This window comes from Haliotis rubra, unplaced genomic scaffold, assembly GCF_003918875.1.
Source record: "Haliotis rubra isolate DU_JTF1 unplaced genomic scaffold, ASM391887v1 Scf2300, whole genome shotgun sequence".
NCBI lineage: Eukaryota > Metazoa > Mollusca > Gastropoda > Lepetellida > Haliotidae > Haliotis > Haliotis rubra.
The window spans coordinates 22,485-42,070 of NW_025766338.1; the positions used below are offsets into that span (position 1 = coordinate 22,485).

The 19,586-nt window shown below is 46.6% G+C and overlaps 1 protein-coding gene across 1 annotated transcript; it reads left to right on the top strand.

Annotated features, from left to right (window-relative positions):
- The first annotated feature begins 16,172 nt into the window (after positions 1-16,172).
- Positions 16,173-18,582, top strand: LOC124278088 (innexin-19-like). Its single transcript, XM_046713836.1, has 2 exons — positions 16,173-16,939; positions 18,439-18,582. Exons 1-2 carry the CDS (start codon positions 16,217-16,219, stop codon positions 18,448-18,450), a joined length of 735 nt encoding a protein of 244 aa, XP_046569792.1. The 5' UTR covers positions 16,173-16,216; the 3' UTR covers positions 18,451-18,582.
- The last annotated feature ends 1,004 nt before the right edge of the window (positions 18,583-19,586 follow it).

Genomic DNA, 19,586 nt, shown 5'->3' on the forward strand with positions numbered 1-19,586 from the left:
ATATCTATAACGCATTTGAAGGGCCTTTCCAGTGCGCTTCTAACGATGTATAACATGCATTTACGCCGCTGCGCAAGGTACTTTAGATGTCCCTATATATTGGTCATTTCCGTCTCCAATGTGATATCGGCGGAAGATGTTTTCCACATAAATTCATTATGCAATGTTGGATTCTTAACATCTATAGCGCATTTGAAAGGTCTTTCTAGTGCGCTTCTAAGGATGTATAACAAGCGCATTTGCGCCGCTGTGCAAAGGTCTTGTTCGCGTATAATGGTCATTTCCGTGTGCCCGGTATGTGCTTATGGGCGGAAGATATCTATAGCGTATTTTGTGCATAAATTCATTATGCAATGTTCGATTCTTAATATCCGTATAACGCGCATTTTGGAAAGTTCCAATGCGCTTTGGCGGAAATTGAAATGTGCGCTTCTATAACGCATTTGAAAGGCCTTTCCAGTGCGCTTCTAACGATGTATAACATGCACATTTACGCCGCTGCGCAAAGGTACCAGTGTTGTTCGTGTATAATGGTCATTTCCGTCTCCAACGTGCTGTGGGCGGAAGATGTTTTCCGCACAAATTCATTATGCAAAGTTGGATTCTTAATATCTATAACGCATTTGAAAGGCCTTTCCAGTGCGCTTCTAACGATAATATAACATGCACATTTACGCCGCTGCGTAAAGGTACCAGTGTTATTCGTGTATAATGGTCATTTCCGTGTCCCATGTGCTATCGGCGGAAGATGTTTTTTGTGCATAAATTCATTATGCAATGTTCGATTCTTAATATCTATAACGCATTTGAAAGGCCTTTCCAGTGCGCTTCTAACGATGTATAACATGCAACATGCATTTACGCCGCTGCGCAAAGGTGCTTTAGATGTCCCTATATATTGGTCATTTCCGTCTCCAATGTGATATCGGCGGAAGATGTTTTCCACATAAATTCATTATGCAATGTTGGATTCTTAATATCTATAGCGCATTTGAAAGGTCTTTCTAGTGCGCTTCTAAGGATGTATAACAGCGCAGCCGCTGCGCAAAGGCGCTGCTCGCATAATGGTCATTTCCGTGTGCGTAATGCTATGGGCGGAAGAGGTTTTGTGCATAAATTCATTATGCAATGTTCGATTCTGTAATGCTATAGGGCGGAAGAGCCTTTCCAGTGCGCTTCTATGTGTATAACATGCACATTTGCGCCGCTGCTGGAAGGTACTTTAGATGTCCGTATATAATGGTCATTTCCGTCTCCACGCGCTATCGGCGGAAGATGTTTTCCGCACAAATTCATTATGCAATGTTCGATTCTTAATATCTATAACGCATTGGAGCCTTTCAGTGCGCTTCTAACGATGCATAACATGCACATTTACGCCGCTGCGCAAAAGGTACTAGATGTCCGTATATATTGGTCATTTCCGTCTCCAATGATATCGGCGATGTTTTTCACATAAAATTCATTACGGATTCTTAATATCTGCGTTTTAAAGGCCTCTTTTCAGTGATGATGTATAACATGCACATTTGCGCCGCTGTGCAAAGACTTGTTCGCATAATGGTCTTTCAGCGCGCTTAAATTCATAACATGCAATTTACGCCGCTGCGATTCTTAACATCTGGTCGCGCATTTGAAAGGTCATTTCGCAATGTCGATTCTTAATACGGTGCGTTTCTGGGATGTATAACATTAGCAATGTTCGATTTGCGCCGCTACAACCGCAAAGGTCTTCAAGTGCGCGTATAATTTCACGATGCAAAGGTACTTTTCCGTGTGCCGTGTGCTATGTGCTATCGGCGGAAGATGTTTTCCACATAAATTCATTATGCAATGTTGGATTCTTAATATCTATAACGCATTTGAAGGTCTTTCCAGTGCGCTTCTAACGATGTATAACATGCACGTGTCCCATGTGCTATCGGCGGAAGATGTTTTGTGCATAAATTCATTGCAATGGAGTATTTTCCGTATATATTGGCATCGGCGGAAGATGCTTTTCGCATAAATTCATTATGCAATGTTGCTCCACACATCTGAAATTGCCGCCGTCTAAGGATGTATAACAAGCGCATTTGCGGTGTTCGTGTCACCTGCGCCATCAGCAGATGTAGTGTTCGGCTATAATTTATATGTCACCTGCCATCATCAGCAGATGTATGGTTTTCGCTCCATGGTCGATTTTCACCTATGCGCAGTCGAAAGCCCTCGAAAGTACGCTCTAACGACGTATAATTCAGACATGTGCGATGTTCTGCTGAGACGTTACGCACGCCGGTTTATACCGCCGCTTCTTATTGTGGTCGGCCTTCAAATGCGCCCTTGTTCAGTCTTTGCCTTATCGCGTCTTTGTTTGCTTCTAACTCGTTATACCTATCGGCAACAAACCTGTATTGGTATCATTAGAAAGCTCTTTTGACGTCGGTGACGGTGGTGAACACAAATTGGATCTATCCTGAAAATTAAAATATATATTGAACAATTTGTTTGTAAAAATCGTCATGTTTTGCTATATTTCGCAGGTATAGAATCTATATAACTTTTTCTGTCCAAAGACAGAAATCAAATTGGCTTATATTGCCAAAAGCCCATTCAATGGCGGAGGTGCATGCAAAGGGCGTTTTCTAACCCTTCAAATAAAGTATTTATTAACTTTAAAAATGCATAGTACTCTCTCAGGCGAAAGTCTAACTATCCAACGTATTTACGGGGTATTCTTTATATGGGGACAAGAGCCAGGCTGGCCACTGGCTCAGAAATTTGCCTATGTTCCGGGCAAGACGATGCGACGGGCACGGCGATGAAAATTGCGATTGCGTTGCCGTCCACGTCTGCCGACGGAGGTTGGAAGATGGGGACCCGAGGTAGTGCATAGCGGGATAATTCCGACCTCCACCATGATCAAGCTTTTCGTTGCCTTGGTGTTTAGTATTCGTGTAACGGGCGCGCGACGTTGCTCATGCTATTCGTCATTGGTTCTCCGAAGATGCTCGATGCGCCACGGTGTAGCAGAACTGAAACACATTGAGTCCCGACAGGGGCTCAGAGGCGACCTGACAGTAAACAAGCGCAAACGGTGGTTGTCGATTTCTCCGGAAGCAGTGACGAAATGCTGGTGTTGCATGGGAGTGAAGGGCGACCCTTAGAGGAGAGGCGATGGTGGCGAAGCGTTGGCTGGCGCAGGCAAACCAGGTCGAATCCAGGCAGGCGCTCAGAGGCGACTCCTGACAGTAAAGCAAAAGCATAAACGGTGGTTGATTTCTCCCTGGTGCGCAGGACCAAATGCTGGTGTTGCATGGGAGTGAAGGGTCAGCCCATGAGAGAGAGAGGCGATGGTGGCGAAGCGTTACTGGCGAGGCAAACCAGGTCGAATCCAGGCAGGCGCCAGAGGCTGACACTTTGGCAGTAAGCAAGGTGCAAACGGTGGTTGATTCTCCTGGAAGCAGGACGCAAATGATGGTGTTACATGGAGATGAAGGGCGCAACCCTTAGGAGAGAAAACATTACAATGGCGGAACGGTAGCTGGCGCAGGCAAACCAGTTCGAATCCAGGCAGTGGCTAATAAGAGGCTTACTTGACAGTAAGCAAGCGCGAACGGTGGTTGATTCTCCCTGAAGCTAAGGGCGACGAAATGCTGGTGTTGCATAGGAGTGAAGGGTCGCCCCATAGAGGAGAAACGATGGTGGCGAAGCGCTGGCTGGCGCAGGCAAACCAGGTCGTAATCCAGGCAGGCGCCAGAGGCGACTTGGCAGCAAGCAAGCGCCAACGGTGGTTGATTTCTCCTGGAAGCAGGACGAAATGATGGTGTTGCATGGGAGTGAAGGGGCGACCCTTAGAGGAAGAGGCGATGGTGGCGAAGCGTTGGCTGGCGCAGGCAAACCAGGTCGAATCAACCGGCAGGGCTCAGAAGCTGACGGCAGTGCCAAAGCGAACGGTGGTTGATTTCTCCTGGAAGCAGGACTAAATGCTGGTGTTGCATGGGGAGTGAAGGGTACTTCCCATAGAGTGAGAGGCGATGGTGGTGAAGTTGGCTGGCGCAGGCAAACCAGGTCGAATCGGCAAAGCTCAGAGGCTAATTTGGCAGTAAGCCAGCGAACGGTGGTTGATTTTCTCCTGGAAGCAGGACGAAATGCTGGTGTTGCATGGGAGTGAAGGGCGACCCTTAGAGGAGAGCATTAGCGGCGGAACGGTAGCTGGCGCAGGCAAACCAGTTCGAATCCAGGCAGAGCGCTCAGAGGACGACGGTTTGACAAGCATGCCGCGGTGGTTGATTTCTCCTGGAAGCAGGACGAAAATGCTGGTGTTGCATGGAGTGAAGGGTCACCCATAGAGAGGCGATGGTGTAGCGTTGGCTGGTGCAGGCGACAAACCAGGTCGAATCCAGGCAGGAGCGCAGGAGGCTTACTTGGCAGTAAGCAATACGAACGGTGGTTGATTTCTCCTGGAAGCAGGACCGAAATGATGGTGTTGCATGGGAGTGAAGGGCGACCCTTAGAGGAGAGGCGATGGTGGTGGCGCTGGCTGCGACGGAGCAAACCAGGTCGAATCCCGGCAGGGCTCAGGAGGCGACTTGGCAGTAAGCATGCCGCGAACGGTGGTTGATTTCTCCTGGAAGCAGGACCGAAATGCTGGTGTTGCATGGATGGAAGGGTCAGCCCATAGAGGAGAGGCGATGGTGGTTGCTATTGGCTTAGGCAAACCAGGTCGAATCCGACTATGCTCAGAGGCTGAATTTGGCAGTAAGGTAGCCGCGAACGGTGGTGATTTCTCCTGGAAGCAGGGCCTAAATGATGGTGTTGCATGGGAGTGAAGGGGCACCCTTAGAGGAGAGGCGATGGTGGCGGCCGCTGGCTGGCGAGGCAAACCAGGTCGAATCCCGGCAGAAAAGCGCCAGAGAATTTTGGCAGTAAGCAAAGCATAAGCGGTGGTTGATTTCTCCTGGAAGCAGGACGAAATGATGGTGTTGCATGGGAGTGAAGGGCGACCCCTTAGAGGAGAGGCATTAGCGGCGGAACGGTAGCTGGCGCAGGCAAACCAGTTCGAATCCAGGCAGAAGCCAGGAGAGGCGACTTGACGGTAAGCAAGCGCCAAGCGGTGGTTGATTTCTCCTGGAAGCAGGACGAAATGCTGGTGTTGCATGGGAGTGAAAGGTCGCCCCATAGAGAGAGAGCGATGGTACGAAGCGTTGGCTGGCTTAGAGCAAACCAGGTCGAATCCAGGCAGGCTCAGCATTTAACTCTTTGGCAGTAAGCGCGCCAAACGGTGGTTGATTTCTCCTGGAAGCAGGACGAAAATGATGGTGTTGCATGGGAGTGAAGGCGACCCTTAGAGGAGAGAAGGCGATGGTGGCGAAGCGTTGGCTGGCGCCAGGCTAAACCAGGTCGAATCCAGCAGAAGCTCAGAGGCGACTTGGCAGTAAGCAAAGCGCAAACGGTGGTTGATTTCTCCTGGAAGCGGACGAAATGATGGTGTTGCATGGGAGTGAAGGGCGACCCTTAGAGAGAAAGAGGCATTAGCGGCGGAAGCAGAAGGCTGGCGCATGCAAACCAGGTCGAATCCAGGCAGGAAGGTCGAGGCGACTCTTGACAGATAAAGCAAGCGCAAACGGTGGTTGATTTCTCCTGGAAGCAGGGCCAAATGCTGGTATTGCATAAGGAGTGAAGCGGTCGCCCATGAGTGAGAGAGGCGATGGTGTAGCTGGCCGCTGGCTGGCATAGGCAAAACCAGGTCGAATCCTCCGGCAGAAGCTCCAGAAGGCGACTTGGCAGTAAAGCAAGCGCTGAAACGGTGGTTGATTTCTCCTGGAAGCGAGGACGAAATGATGGTGTTGCATGGGAGTGAAGGGCGACCCTTAAGAGGAGAGGCATTCATGGCGGCGAACGGTAGCTGGCGCAGGCAAACCAGTTCAAATCCAGGCAGGCGGCTCAAGAGGCGACTTGACAGTAAGCAAGCGCGAACGGTGGTTGATTTCTCCTGGAAGCAGGGACGAAATGATGGTGTTGCATGGAGTGAAGGGTCGCCCACATAGAGGCGAGATGGTGGCGGCGTTAGCTGGCGCAGGCAAACCAGGTCGAATCAGGCAGGGCTTCAGAGGCGAATTTGGCAGTAAGCAAGCATAAACGGTGGTTGATTTCTCCTGGAAGCAGGACGAAATGCTGGTGTTACATAGGAGTGAAGGGCGACCCTTAGAGGAGAGGCGATGGGTGGCGTTGCCGCTGGCGCAGGCAAACCAGTTCGATCCCCGGCAAGTAGGGGCTCAGAAGGCGATTTTGGCAGTAAGCAAGCGAAGCGGTGGTTGATTTCTCCTGGAAGCAGGGATCTTAAATGATGGTGTTGCACGGGAGTGAAGGGCGACCCTTAGAGGAAGCGATGGTGGCGTTGGCTGGCGCAGGCAAACAGGTCGAATCCGGCAGAGGCTCAGAGGCGACTTGGCAGTAAGCAAGCCGCAAACGGTGGTTGATTTCTCCTGGAAGCAGGGACGAAATGATGGTGTTGCATGGGAGTGAAGGGCGACCCTTAGGGAAGCGATGGTGGCGAAGCGTTGGCTGGCGCAGGCAAACCAGGTCGAATCCCGGCAGGGGAGCTCCAGAAGCGACTTTGGCAGTAAGCAAGCGCAAACGGTGGTTGATTTCTCCTGGAAGCAGGACGAAATGCTGGTGTTGCATGGGAGTGAAGGGTCGCCCCATAGAGGAGAGGCGATGGTGGCATGAAGTTGGCTGGCGCAGGCAAACCAGGTCGAATCCGGCGAAGCGCTCAGAGGCGACTTTGGCAGTAAGCAAGCGCAAGCGGTGGTTGATTTCTCCTGGAAGCAGGACGAAATGATGGTGTTGCATGGGAGTGAAGGGCGACCCTTAGAGGAGAAGGCATTAGCGGCGGAACGGTAGCTGGCGCAGGCAAACCAGTTCGAATCCAGGCAGGAGCTCAGAGGCGACTTGACAGTAAGCAGCGCGAACGGTGGTTGATTTCTCCTGGAAGCAGGGCGAAATGCTGGTGTTGCATGGAGTGAAGGGTCGCCCCATAGAGGAGAGAGGCGATGGTGGCGAAGCGTTGGCTGGCGCAGGCAAACCAGGTCGAATCCAGGCAGGCTCAGAGGCGACTTGGCAGTAAGCAAAGCGAACGGTGGTTGATTTCTCCTGGAAGCAGGACGAAATGATGGTGTTGCATGGGATTGAAGGGGCGACCCTTAGAGGAGAAGCGATGGCGCGTGGCGGCGTTGGCTGGCGCAGGCAAACCAGGTCGAATCCGGCAGGAGCTCAGAGGCGACTTGGCAGTAAAGCAAGAAGCGGTGGTTGATTTCTCCTGAAGCAGGACGAAATGCTGGTGTTGCATGGGAGTGAAAAGGGTCCCCATAGAGGAGATGGATGATGGCGGCGTTGGCTGGCGCAGGCAAACCAGGTCGAATCCCGACGGCTCAGAGGCGACTTGGCAGTAAGCAAGCAAAGCGGTGGTTGATTTCTCCTGGAAGCAGGGACTAAAATGATGTTGCATGGGGAGTGAAAGGGCGACCCTTAGAGGAGAGGCATTGGCGGAACGGTAGCTGGCGCAGGCAAACCAGTTCGAATCCAGGCAGAAGCTCAGAGGCGACTTGACAGTAAGCAAGCGCCAACGGTGGTTGATTTCTCCTGGAAGCAGGACGAAATGCTGGTGTTGCATGGGGTGAAGAGGTAAGCCCCATAGAGAGAGTAAGGCGATGGTGGCGAAGCGTTGGCTGGTGCAGGCAAACCAGGTCGAATCCAGGCAGAAGCTCAGAGGCTTAATTTGGCAGTAAGCAAAAAGCGCCACGGTGGTTGATTTCTCCTGGAAGCAGGGCGAAATGATGGTGTTGCATGGGAGTGAAGGGCGACCCTTAGAGATGAGGCTTGCGGCGAAGCGTTGGCTGGCGCAGGCAAACCAGGTCGAATCCCGGCAGGGGCTCAGGAGGCGACTTGGCAGTAAGCGTTTAAGCGGTGGTTGATTTCTCCTGGGAAGCAGGACGAAATGCTGGTGTTGCATGGGAGTGAAGGGCGCCCATAGAGGAGCGATGGTGGCGAAGCGTTGGCTGGCGCAGGCAAACCAGGTCCGAATCCGGTAGGCTCAGAGGCGATTTGGTGGTAACTGTGCATGATTTGCCGTGTCAAATCTTTGCAATTCCCTAAGGTGTGGCATATGGAAAGGAGGGGTATATTGCTGTAGTGTCTACAGCTATGTATCAGAGTCTGAGTGATTGATGGGTAGGCTGTAATGGCACTACGCCAGACGGACATTGACGTTTTCTGACGTTTGTTATGCATGTTGATGTAAATTGTAGTATGTATTGTTTCATCACGTGTAGCAGCTCCACTGCCATTGTCAACAGTACCTGAAGAATTCACAGAGATCTGATCTACCACACGGCGACCTTCCTGCGTAGACTCAACTGCGCCATCACAGCAATCGGACTTTGAAATCAAAGTTGTATCCTTCCAGGTTTAATGTTTCGTATTATATATTTGTGCTGACATGTTTGAATCATTTGTCCATTATGCAATTGTTAGAGTATTGAATGCGTGAGCTATGGTTATCCATCTGGGTATATGACTGTGATGCACAAATGCTTCGTCATGATCATGTTCGTCTTACAAATGGGAATGCAAAATAAAAGTACAAGTTAACACTGTCTCGCTCTAAACTAAACACTAACCACAAACCGATGTAACATAAAACTAGCGTGAAAGGCAATAAGTCCTTTCTCTCTAATCTAAAAGCGCTAACCTAAAACCGAAAAAAACATAAATTAAAACTAAAAGCCTCACGACCTTCTCTTTCAGCTGAATCACTAACCCAAACCGCGAATGACATAAACTTAAAACAAAAAGGTTAAAACGTAAACCAAAACCGAAAAAAAAAACATAAATTAAAACTAAAAGCCTACGGCCTCTCTTTAAGCTGAATCCCTAACCAAAACCGCAGTAACATAAACTTAAAACAAAGAAGGTTAAAACGTAAAATAACAATAACAACACGAAACAAAGAACTAATAATACCGGGTAAATTAAAGGGGGATTAAAAACATGCGATGTGGGCAATAATAAGTCTTTCTCTGCGAACCGAAAAAACCATAAAGCCTATGGCCTTCTCTTTAAGCTGAATCCCTAACCCAAACCGCAATGACATAAACTTAAAACAAAGAAGGTTAAAACGTAAACCAAAACCGAAAAAAAAACATAAATTAAAACTAAAAGCCTACGGCCTTTCTCTTTAAGCTGAATCCCTAACCCAAACCGCAATGACATAAACTTAAAACAATAACAACAAAGAACTAATAATACCAGTAAATTAAACGGGAAAAAACATCAAGGTAAAGTCGGGCATGTGAAACTGAAATATAATCCTTGGCTCAAGTGATTTTCTACACTTGGCTCAAGTTCTATGAATTGAGTCGGTAGGCCGGCCGAGGCATTGATAGTATTGTTCCAGGTGAGGGGAACATGCTTTCAATGTCTCTGAACTAGCCCGGATATTTGTCTTCAATTCCACCTGGTGTGATGGCGAACTGAATTTTTTGCTATGTTTGCACTTGGTTTGATGTTGTCTGGAAGGATGAATAAAACGTTTTCATTGCTGCGCTTTAGCCGTGGTATTGTCTTCAATTCCACCTGGTGTGATGTATGAACTGAATTTTTGCTATGTTTGCACTTGGTTTGATGTTGTCTGTTTTTCATTGCTGCGCTTTTAGCCGTGGTATTGTCTTTAATTCCACCTGGTGTGATGGCTTAACTGAATTTTGCTATGTTTGCACTTCTGGTTTGATGTTGTCTGGAAGGATGAATAAAACGATTTCTTTGCTACGTTTAGCCTTGGTATTGTCTTTATTTCCATGTGAAGAGAAAACGGAGACACGTTTTTGTGATATTTAATTCTTATTGTTTGTTACTAAAGGTCACCTTCAACAATTACATCCCTTAAAGTAGCTTCATAGTGAGTTCTTACTCACCTCATTGTCTTCAAATGAGCCTTGATTGGCGTCACGTTTGCAGAGGCACTTGTTGTGGTGGGGCACACAGGCTCTGCTCTGATGTTTTGATTGTAATGCCTAATCCGAGAGTTTCTGAGTGAGACATGGAAGCCAACCGAGTGGCGCGGAATTACGACTGAAAAGCCAATCGCTGATCGGTTGTTTAATCGCATAAGTGAATGGGATGAGTGAGTCGTGTCAGGTTTAAGCTACCAGCCGGCCTTAATCCATGAATGATTGATTGACTCTGTGACCTCAATGCCGAGCTTAATACAAACACTTTTCAATCGCCCGGGCTATATATACCTAGCAGTCAGATGCAAGCATCACGGCACTTGTGCTAACATTGTTTGACACAACTCATTGTTGAAGACTTCATTCAAGCCATGGCCTACACACTTTTTAAAGGTCCTGTTTCAAAGCCCGTCCACTTTGCCATCCTGGGACATAGCTTCGTGCGGCGACTTGATCAAATCTGTCCCCCTCCACGTGGCATCATCACTTCCGTGCGTGGGATAGGAGGGGCGACTGTCGCTCGGATGAAAGCAGTGGTGGATGCCCTTGATGCAGGTTTCCAGGGCATTGTTTTCTTTCAAGTGGGAGAGAACGACGTGTCGGCGTCAACTGATCCTCAGAACCTGGTTGAGGACTTGCTGGATCTTCTGGACTACCTTCGGTGGAAACGGCCGGGCTCCAGAGCAGTGATAGGAAGTCTGTTCCCGAGGGTAAAACCAAGGAACATGACGGTCTCTGCCTACAAGCGGAAGGTGGAGGAGACGAATCGGCGCTTGAAGAGGATGTTGCGACGCCGTCTGGATGCCACCTTTTGGGACCACAGCCAGCACATGAGGATGGGACCTGCACTGTTAGGCAGGGATGGCGTCCACTTGACGTCAAAAGCCAATGCCCAGTTCTGGCTTTCCATTCGTAAAGTGTATGTGTAGGCACGCTTAAACGCACATGCCCTGTCCGGTAGATCATCATTTTATCGTAATTCCAAAACTCTATAATTGTCGTTTCGGCCCATTGTGTTTATATACAGCAGTAGCAAAAGGGGATCCGTGTGTGACAATCAGTGCAAACGGGACGCACAGATCAAACCCCTTTGATATGAAATCTGAGCTGTTTTGGCTCCCGTCACACGCACGGGGGGCTTAGCTTCGGGGGCTTTAAGGGTGGGAAAACGTGACGACACCCGCACGTGTCGCACATGACGTGAAAGCTAAGACACGGGGCTTTCGATCCATAGTAACAACAAAACCCTGTGGTCGATGTACGAAACATAACAAGCATCTGCAGCGTGAAATACTGCCGTAAATCGGGTCAAATCGGGCTTAAAGCGCCCCGTCTTCGAACCCGTTAAAGACAGGTCACTTCTGATGATACCACCAGTTGGCCCTGGGAACCAGCTTCACGTCGATGTGCAACATGTCAATGGGTTGCGTATATTTGTCGTCCACGCGACGTATAAAGATGATCGCAGAGCAAGGCTCTTTTCTTGGTAAAAGACATGTCTATATCACACGTCCAAATGGACGTGGACGTCCAGCCAGGTGCCCACGTCGACCCCGTGACGATCCCAGGTGCCTTGTCCACGTGGCAACATTTTCATATATGATATGCGTGCATATGTTTCTTTCTCCGGGTGCGAGACGATTAGTGCAAAAGCGGGATGCAGAGATCAAACCCCTTTGATATGAAATCTGAGGCTGTTTTGGCTCCCCGTCACACGCACGGGGCTTAGCTTCGGGGGCTTTAAGGGTGGGAAAACGTGACGACACCCGCACGTGTCGCACTTTATGACGTGAAAGCTAAGACACGGGGCTTTCGATCCATAGTAACAACAAAACCCTGTGGTCGATGTACGAAACATAACAAGCATCTGCAGCGTGAAATACTGCCGTAAATCGGGTCAAATCGGGCTTAAAAGCGCCCCGTCTTCGAACCCGTTAAAGACAGGTCACTTCTGATGATACCACCAGTTGGCCCTGGGAACCAGCTTCACGCCGGTGTGCAACATGTCAATGGATTGTGTATAGTCGTCGTCCACGCGACGTTTAAACAACAACACCCACCGTTTCTGGCCCGTGATATAGGGCTTCACAGAGTATTCACCAGACAGCCCACTTCCAAGTTGCGCGAACCTATTTCACTGCGCACGTGCTATGAGCGCAGCCCAGCTGTTGAAACCCGTTTTCCCCAGAAAAGTCTGGGGAAAATTAGTGAAACGTTTGAACTCCGATTTCGCGCGGTTTTTTTTCATCGCGTTATTTTTCAACATTATAAGTTGAATTTGCATTTTTGACGATTTGTTTCGATAAGTCCATACCGAAAGGTATCAGAATCTGCAAAGTTGTGTTTTACGTTGCATGTGACCTTTAAAACTGAACCTTTGACATTTCTCGTAAACAAAACTACATTCATGAAACACATTGTACACATGCATTACCTGCACCCAGGCCCTGTAAAAGCACAAGGAATTGTGGAACTCAATTACTGTGAGAAAATGCCAGACTTGACACAAGACGAAAGGAATCAGGTAATCGGTATGTTCAGCCAAGGTGCTTCAGATGTGATGATTGCCAGGCACTTTAATGTGCATCCATCCACTGTAACTCGACTCAGACAACGTTTTCGGGCTACCGGAAGTGTTGCTGATCGTCCAAGACCTGGTGCACCACCTGTGATAACAGCTCGACAAAACCGCAATATCCGAGTTTCGCACTTACGAAATCGGTTCCAAACAGCTGATGATTAGGCAAGGAGGACAATTGGGACAAGTCAACGTCATTTCAGCGCCCAAAAGGTGAAAGGACGCCTTGCTGCCTTCAACATCCGGTGTCGTCACCCGTACCGTGGTCCAACCTTATTGCATGGCCACAGACTTGCCAGACAGCGATGGGCAGCAAATGGGGCCAATCTTGGCAACAGGACATGGCCAGATGTCAGATGAATCCAGCTTTAACTTATCCTTTGCTGATGGACGTCAACAGATTTATCGACGTAAAGGAGAAAGACTTGCGCCAAACTGTGTCCTTGAACATGATCGTTCCTGAAAGGTAGTTTCTGCTCTATCCACATTCATTACGTATTGACTTTGAACTGGAATTATTCCCAGCAATAAACAAAGACAAACATTTGTAATGAGATTCAAAGACTTAAATTAACAATCCACTCTACATATGTATTTAGTGAAGTATAACAGGAGGGACTATAGGAATGATCAAGACATATCTTCTGATTAAATAATGTTGATTTATCATTTATGTGCCTAAGTTTTCATACAGAACGTACCATGTTAATGTTGAGTAGCAAACATTGTCCATTTGGGCAGACCGATTCATATCCTACGATACAACAACGCCGAGATGTTCCTTAGTATTCGAAATGATAAAGAGAAGCATCATGGTAGACCAAATTAGGTTCTTATACCTGGAACGTCGTGCCTTCATACATTATATGATATTTAGCCAAGTTCACTAGTTGTAAGTCACGTCTCTGAAATGAACGTTTTACAGAAAAGAAACCTAATTTATCTTCATAATACATTGCAAAAAGGAGCTCGGGAACGGGCTGCATGGAAAATACATGCCCGCTCCTTTACCGATCAGACGCTAATGTATTAATAGAGGGTAACATGGCTCTCATTTTACAAAAGCAGAATATAGCATGACATCTATAAGTCAGACATGTTGTTGTTAAAGATCACTCGATTCCATTTTCCCAACATAACGGTCCGTGTTAGAGAAACCAGGGGAGGTCAAGAGTACTCCTGTCCTGAAATGCTACAATTACCGTTCCTACGGAGAGATTAATTGGACGTAATAATGTTTGCATGGCGAGACCAAACCCTTGACTCACGTTCTGAAGTCATTTCTAACAACTATAACGCGACAGAGCGTTGAATATCGCCTGTACTGTTGACGTCTGTAGTTGGATGTGAAGCAAACCGTCTGTACTGTTACCCTGGGAGAAGACTCAAAACAGGCTAATTTCACACACACACCTCAGGAACAGGACCCCTTCACTTCATCATTGTAAGTATAGGTGTTGTAATGCTGCGTTATTTCGACTTAATCGTGTAGACTTGCTTCCATTTCTTAACAACTCTTGCTTGAATATTCCTCCTCTGGGGATACGTAAGTACTTAAACATTCAAGGTAAAATAAACTTACCGAATTTTTAAAACGCATTTTTTTGTGTTCTAAGACATGGCTAAAGTTAACAACAATCACTAACGGCTGAGGGGATGATATAGATCCGTCTAGGGTCCATGCAGGTAGCAAAGGCACTGTAAGTCCCCATGGTCTATGGTATGGTGATCAACCTTCAGTTGCTGGTCATCTATAGCCCGTTTTCATATTGTATTGTCTTGCATTATAGTATTTATCTGTAAATCGTATGCTGACATTAGACAGAAATATATACCAGAGTATTATCTATCAAAAACCACTTTTAATTTAGTATTATGGTCTTGCAATGAACAAAATATTAGAAATCTGTCATTGTTTATAAAACAATACAGTAAGTTAAGAGCTGAATTGCTGAAAAATTAGTTACAACTGACTTCCAGTGATCAACAACATGAGCATCGATCATCAATTGGGAACCGATGACATGTGAGTGAGTGAGTTTAGTTTTACGCCGCACTCAGCAATATTACAGCTATATGGCGGGGTCTGTAAATAATCGAGTCTGGACCAGACAATCCAGTGATCAACAGCATGAGCATAGATCTGCGCAATTGGGAACCGATGACATGTGTCAACCAATGAAATACACAATGCCATTTTAGAAAGTGGTCAAATGTAACATGTTATGTTTCGGATTACACTTTCTCAGTAAAGTACAGATTCTAGTACTTTTGGGGCTGAGTCCCATCCGGGATTCGAACCCACACCCTCAGAGTCAGGGACCAAATCGCCAGCACACAAAGACTGACGCCTGGACCGCTCAGCCACTTCAGCTTCCACAAAAAATGGAAGTCGGACAACTGGTAGTCTAGACTGCGGACATTGTGTACCCTCTGATAAGTGTTAATTTGGTACGGCTCCCACGGCCGAAAGCTATGAAATACACCATGCCATTTTAGAAAGTGGTCAAATGGCTGAGCGGTCTAGGCGTCTGACTTTGTCTACTGGCGATTAGGTGCCTGACGCAGAAGGTGTGGGTTCGAATCCCGGAAGGGACTCAACACAAAAAGTACTAGAATATGTACTTTACTGAGAAAGTGTAATCCCAAGTATAACATATGTGACATGTGTCAACCAAGTCAGCGAGCCTGACCACCCGATCCCGTTAGTCGCCTCTTACGACAAGCATAGTCGCCTTTTGTGGCAAGCATGCGTTGCTGAAGACCTATTCTATCCCGGATCTTCACGGGTCGGATGAATACAGAGGAATATGTTCACTTATGATTCAAGAGATTCTTTTTCATTTGACAATGTGTATCCAAATAATGCCACCAAAAAGCCGTCAAAATAACGAATGCATTTGGTAATGGAAAATCTGTTTTAGTGTGAGTCGAGCACAGCGCATCTGTGTGATGTCCCAGTGCTATAACGAGTGCAGCTCTTGGTCAGTTCATATTCTGTACAAAGAAATGCCAATTCGGTAAGCTTTACTTGAAGATGGTATTCGGATTAACTGCAGTGGCACGTGAGTAGATCTAAATCAGAGTATATAGCATTAACTAATGTTTGCATTCCCAGTACTAGTATTTTGATTTTCTGTATTAGTCAGCATTACACACAAAAACTGGTGACCAAAGTGATGACGTGAATCATGTTTGGTTTTGTTTCTAGACAACAATGGCAGGATTGAGAGCATGGTTTGGACGTGGATTAGATCAGGATTATGTCGACTCCATCAACAGCTTCTGGACAGTCCTTCTATTGACCGTGTGTTCTGTGGGATCATTCGCCATGCGTTACATCACTACACCCATCAGTTGTTGGTGCCCTGCTCAATTCGAACAGTCTCATTACACGTACACACAGGAATCGTGTTTTCTGAAGGGCTTGTATGATAAGAAGTCGATGTATGATGATCATGACGAAAAACCGGAACCTGTACCTTCCTACCACCTCTGGATACCACTCATACTCTTCTTCCAAGCCCTCGCTTTCAAACTACCAAACATCATCTGGAACAGCACCAAGCACTTGTTCACTTTCAATATGGAGGAAACTGTGGAGTCACTGAAAAGTGTACAATTGACCAATGCTGAGAATTGCCAGGCCATGTTCAGTGATGCAGCTCGAGTATTTGGGAGTCTGCTGAAAAGACACCGAATCGTTCTGGCTCTTCTGTACCTGTTTGTGAAACTTCTGTTATGTGTCAATCTGATAGCGCAGTTTATTTTCCTAACATTACACTTCAGACAACACCTGGCAATCAGGGTTGGATCCTATGTTGGTTTTGATATGGACTCCATCATAAATCCGTTGCTTGTAAAAGATGGTCATTGCGATTTTGTTATAAACCAAGTGCAGACTTCTCACAGGTATAGAGTTCAGTGCACCTTGCCAATCACCGAAATCTATGAGAAGATGTTCACATTCTTGTGGTACTGGATCTTCCTCCTGGCTGTCATCACCATCCTTAACCTTGTCCTGTGGGCAGGATTTCTCTTCCTTCCATTCCTAAGAGATGGCAGGATAGCTGCCCATGTCAACGCTGCCAAAGGATCTCTCCCTGATGAACACTCTATAACTCGATTCATCAGCAATTTCCTGGGAATTGATGGAGTACTTGTCTTGTCCATGATCTCCTGGAATTCCAGTGAGCTGGTTTCAGCGAAGCTCACCCAGCATATGTACCAAGTGTTTCGGGAAAAGGAAGAAGAATTTCAAAATGCACGAGAAATCTACGCAGGAGAGCCTGGAGGTGGAGCTGGAGCCACGGGAACAGAAGCGGCGTTACCAATGACTGATCTCGCCTCTGGTACCCCAAATATGGAGAAGGTGCCGATTATGTGATAACAGATGCACCAGATTTGCTTAACCCAGAAAATATCATTTCAGTCAATTGCTTATTTATCTGATGGCATTTCTTTTGGTGACTTTACACATTTGGTGTTCTCGCCAGCTGTATGCCAAATCATTTACATTATTGTTATAAGAGTTCATTACCAATGAAAAGTCAGCAGCCCACAATGTCTTACGGGGTAGAGTCTTTATGGATGATAATTTGGAACAATTTGAAGCTGAGGCATCATTTCCATAACATTGGGAACATGGTCGGCAAAAACTTTCGTTACACTGACAGGCTACTCTATTTACTTGGGTTAGCATTTTAGTTGTTACTGGGTTACGGTGTTATCTTACTTTAAAATATACATGATAAACTCACAATCTCTTGTTAGTACTTTATTGATGCATACATCATGTCGTGTTGCGTATGAACGTGAAAGAAAGCGTTTGGGCTGAGCACATGTACTCCACACACAAATATTAATAAATCAAGATTCTGCCTCACGGATTTGCATTGAAATTATTCCTAAGATAAAACGAAGACAAACATTTTCATATGGTTCAAATTTTTAATCAGCAATCCAAAGTGATTTCATATTTTCTACGCCTGAAAAGTAGGAGACATTGAGCGTCATCAAGACAAAACTTCTGAACCACCTGGTTGTGGCGAAAGGAAATCATAATATCTAATTTGTTTTAATGGTCAGTGTGATGAGAGTGTGGCGTACAACGGCTCTGAAAAGGTCGGTGGTCAAGTTTGCATTTTGAAGCAAACGTCACTGATATAGGGTGATACTACCTCTGTTAGGTGCACAAGGCATGATTCTGATGAGTTGACCAATGACATTTTGTCTCACATTGTTCACCTGATCAGCGAGAGCTACACCCTGTTCATTGAGCGTAGTGGGTTGGTTTTGACGTTCATCTACAAATCGTCCTAAGACGCCCAAAGACATGCACAGTGGATGAATGGTCGGCACTAGACATGACATGATGTTGTGGATTTGTTGCATTTGGAGTGAGTGAGTGAGTTTAGTTTTATGCCGCACTCAGCAATATTCCAGCTATATGGCGCGGTCTGTAAATAATCAAGTCTGGACCAGACAACCCAGTGATCAACAGCATGAGCATCGATCTGCGCAACTGGGAACCGATGACATGTGTCAACCAAGTCAGCGAGCCTGACCACCCGAACCCGTTAGTCGCCTCTTACGACAAGCATAGTCGCCAAGCATGGGTTACTGAAGACCAATTCTAACCCGGGGCCCTCACGGGTTGTTGCATTTGGAAGAACTGCACCACCATAGTGGCATGAACACGTCATTGTCTGGATTGTCTGGTTCAGACTCGAATTGTTTACAAACAACATCGTACAGCTGTAAAACTGTTGAAACAAATATGTGCTCATTATAAATCACAATTGTACAATCGACTCTACTTTTAGCAGATATTTCTTATGGATGTGGAAAGAGTTGTTTTTTTCACTTCAGTTATCATCTTGAATGATGAAACTTTTCCCAACGTCAGGTGAAGATGGCAAGCAGTGATGCAGTGATTAATAATAACAATAATAGAGCACAGCCCTTCTGACACTCTGGGTAATGCGGAAGGCTGCAGTGTTGGGGAGTCTACATATTCACCAGAAAGTTCTTGGTGGGTTCGACTAGGCACAGTTTCCTGGGAGAAGTCCCATTCGCCGTCTCGGCTGCGTGTAGAGGGGCAAGGGCCCTGAGCTGATGATGAGCCTTACCAGTCTGACTGTGCCAGGATCACCCGAACCCCTCTCTGCTGCATACCTATATATTTTAATCTGATAATAAGAATACATTCATTTATAGAGTGCATAAATTCCCGACATAAATGTGTTCTCTGTGCTTAAAGAAAACGATAATTTTAAAGGTTGTGTAGAAACAAGTGGGTGTTTTGTTGAGATTTAAAAGAAGAGAGACTGGAGGCAGATTCAAGATATTCTGGGAGATTGTTCCATTTTAATGCTGCAGCATAGAGCATTCTTCTTTGCCACAAGTTGAAGTTTTCACCTAGGGATTGAGAATAACATTTGTGATCTTAGAGTCCTTTGTGGACAGTAAGTAGTAGCAGTAGTAGTAGTAGTATTAGTAGTAGTAGTAGTAGTAGTAGTAGTAGTAGTAGTAGTAGTAGTAGTAGTAGTAGTAGTAGTAGTAGTAGTGTAGTGAGGTGAGGTGAGGTGAAATTCGGTTTTACGTCGTGCTTAAGAATATTTTGCTCATATGACGACGTGCATGCGTGTGTATGTGCGGCTGCTTGTACTAGCCCATACTTAAGCTGGTTTATAGTGCTAGCCCACTGAGATACCATGCCGCAGTGAAGCAGAAATACCCCACTCAGACACATTATACTGACTACGAGCCGACCAGTCCTTGTTGTACCCATTAATGCCGAGCGCCAGACAGGGACCAACAAGTACCATATTTTAATGTCTTTTTGTACGACGCGGTCGGGGATCGAACCCGCGACCTTCCGCTGTCCGGGCGGGACGCCCTAACCACTACACCACGGAGGCGGTAAATAGTAGTAGTAGTAGTAGTAGTAGTAGTAGTAGTAGGAAACACTTATAGGCAAGAACAAGGACTCCATTGACACTGCGTGCAGCAACTGG

Excerpts from the sequence above, each read along its gene's own strand:
- LOC124278088 (XM_046713836.1), top strand. The coding sequence starts at position 16,217 with ATGTTCAGTGATGCAGCTCGAGTATTTGGGAGTCTGCTGAAAAGACAC.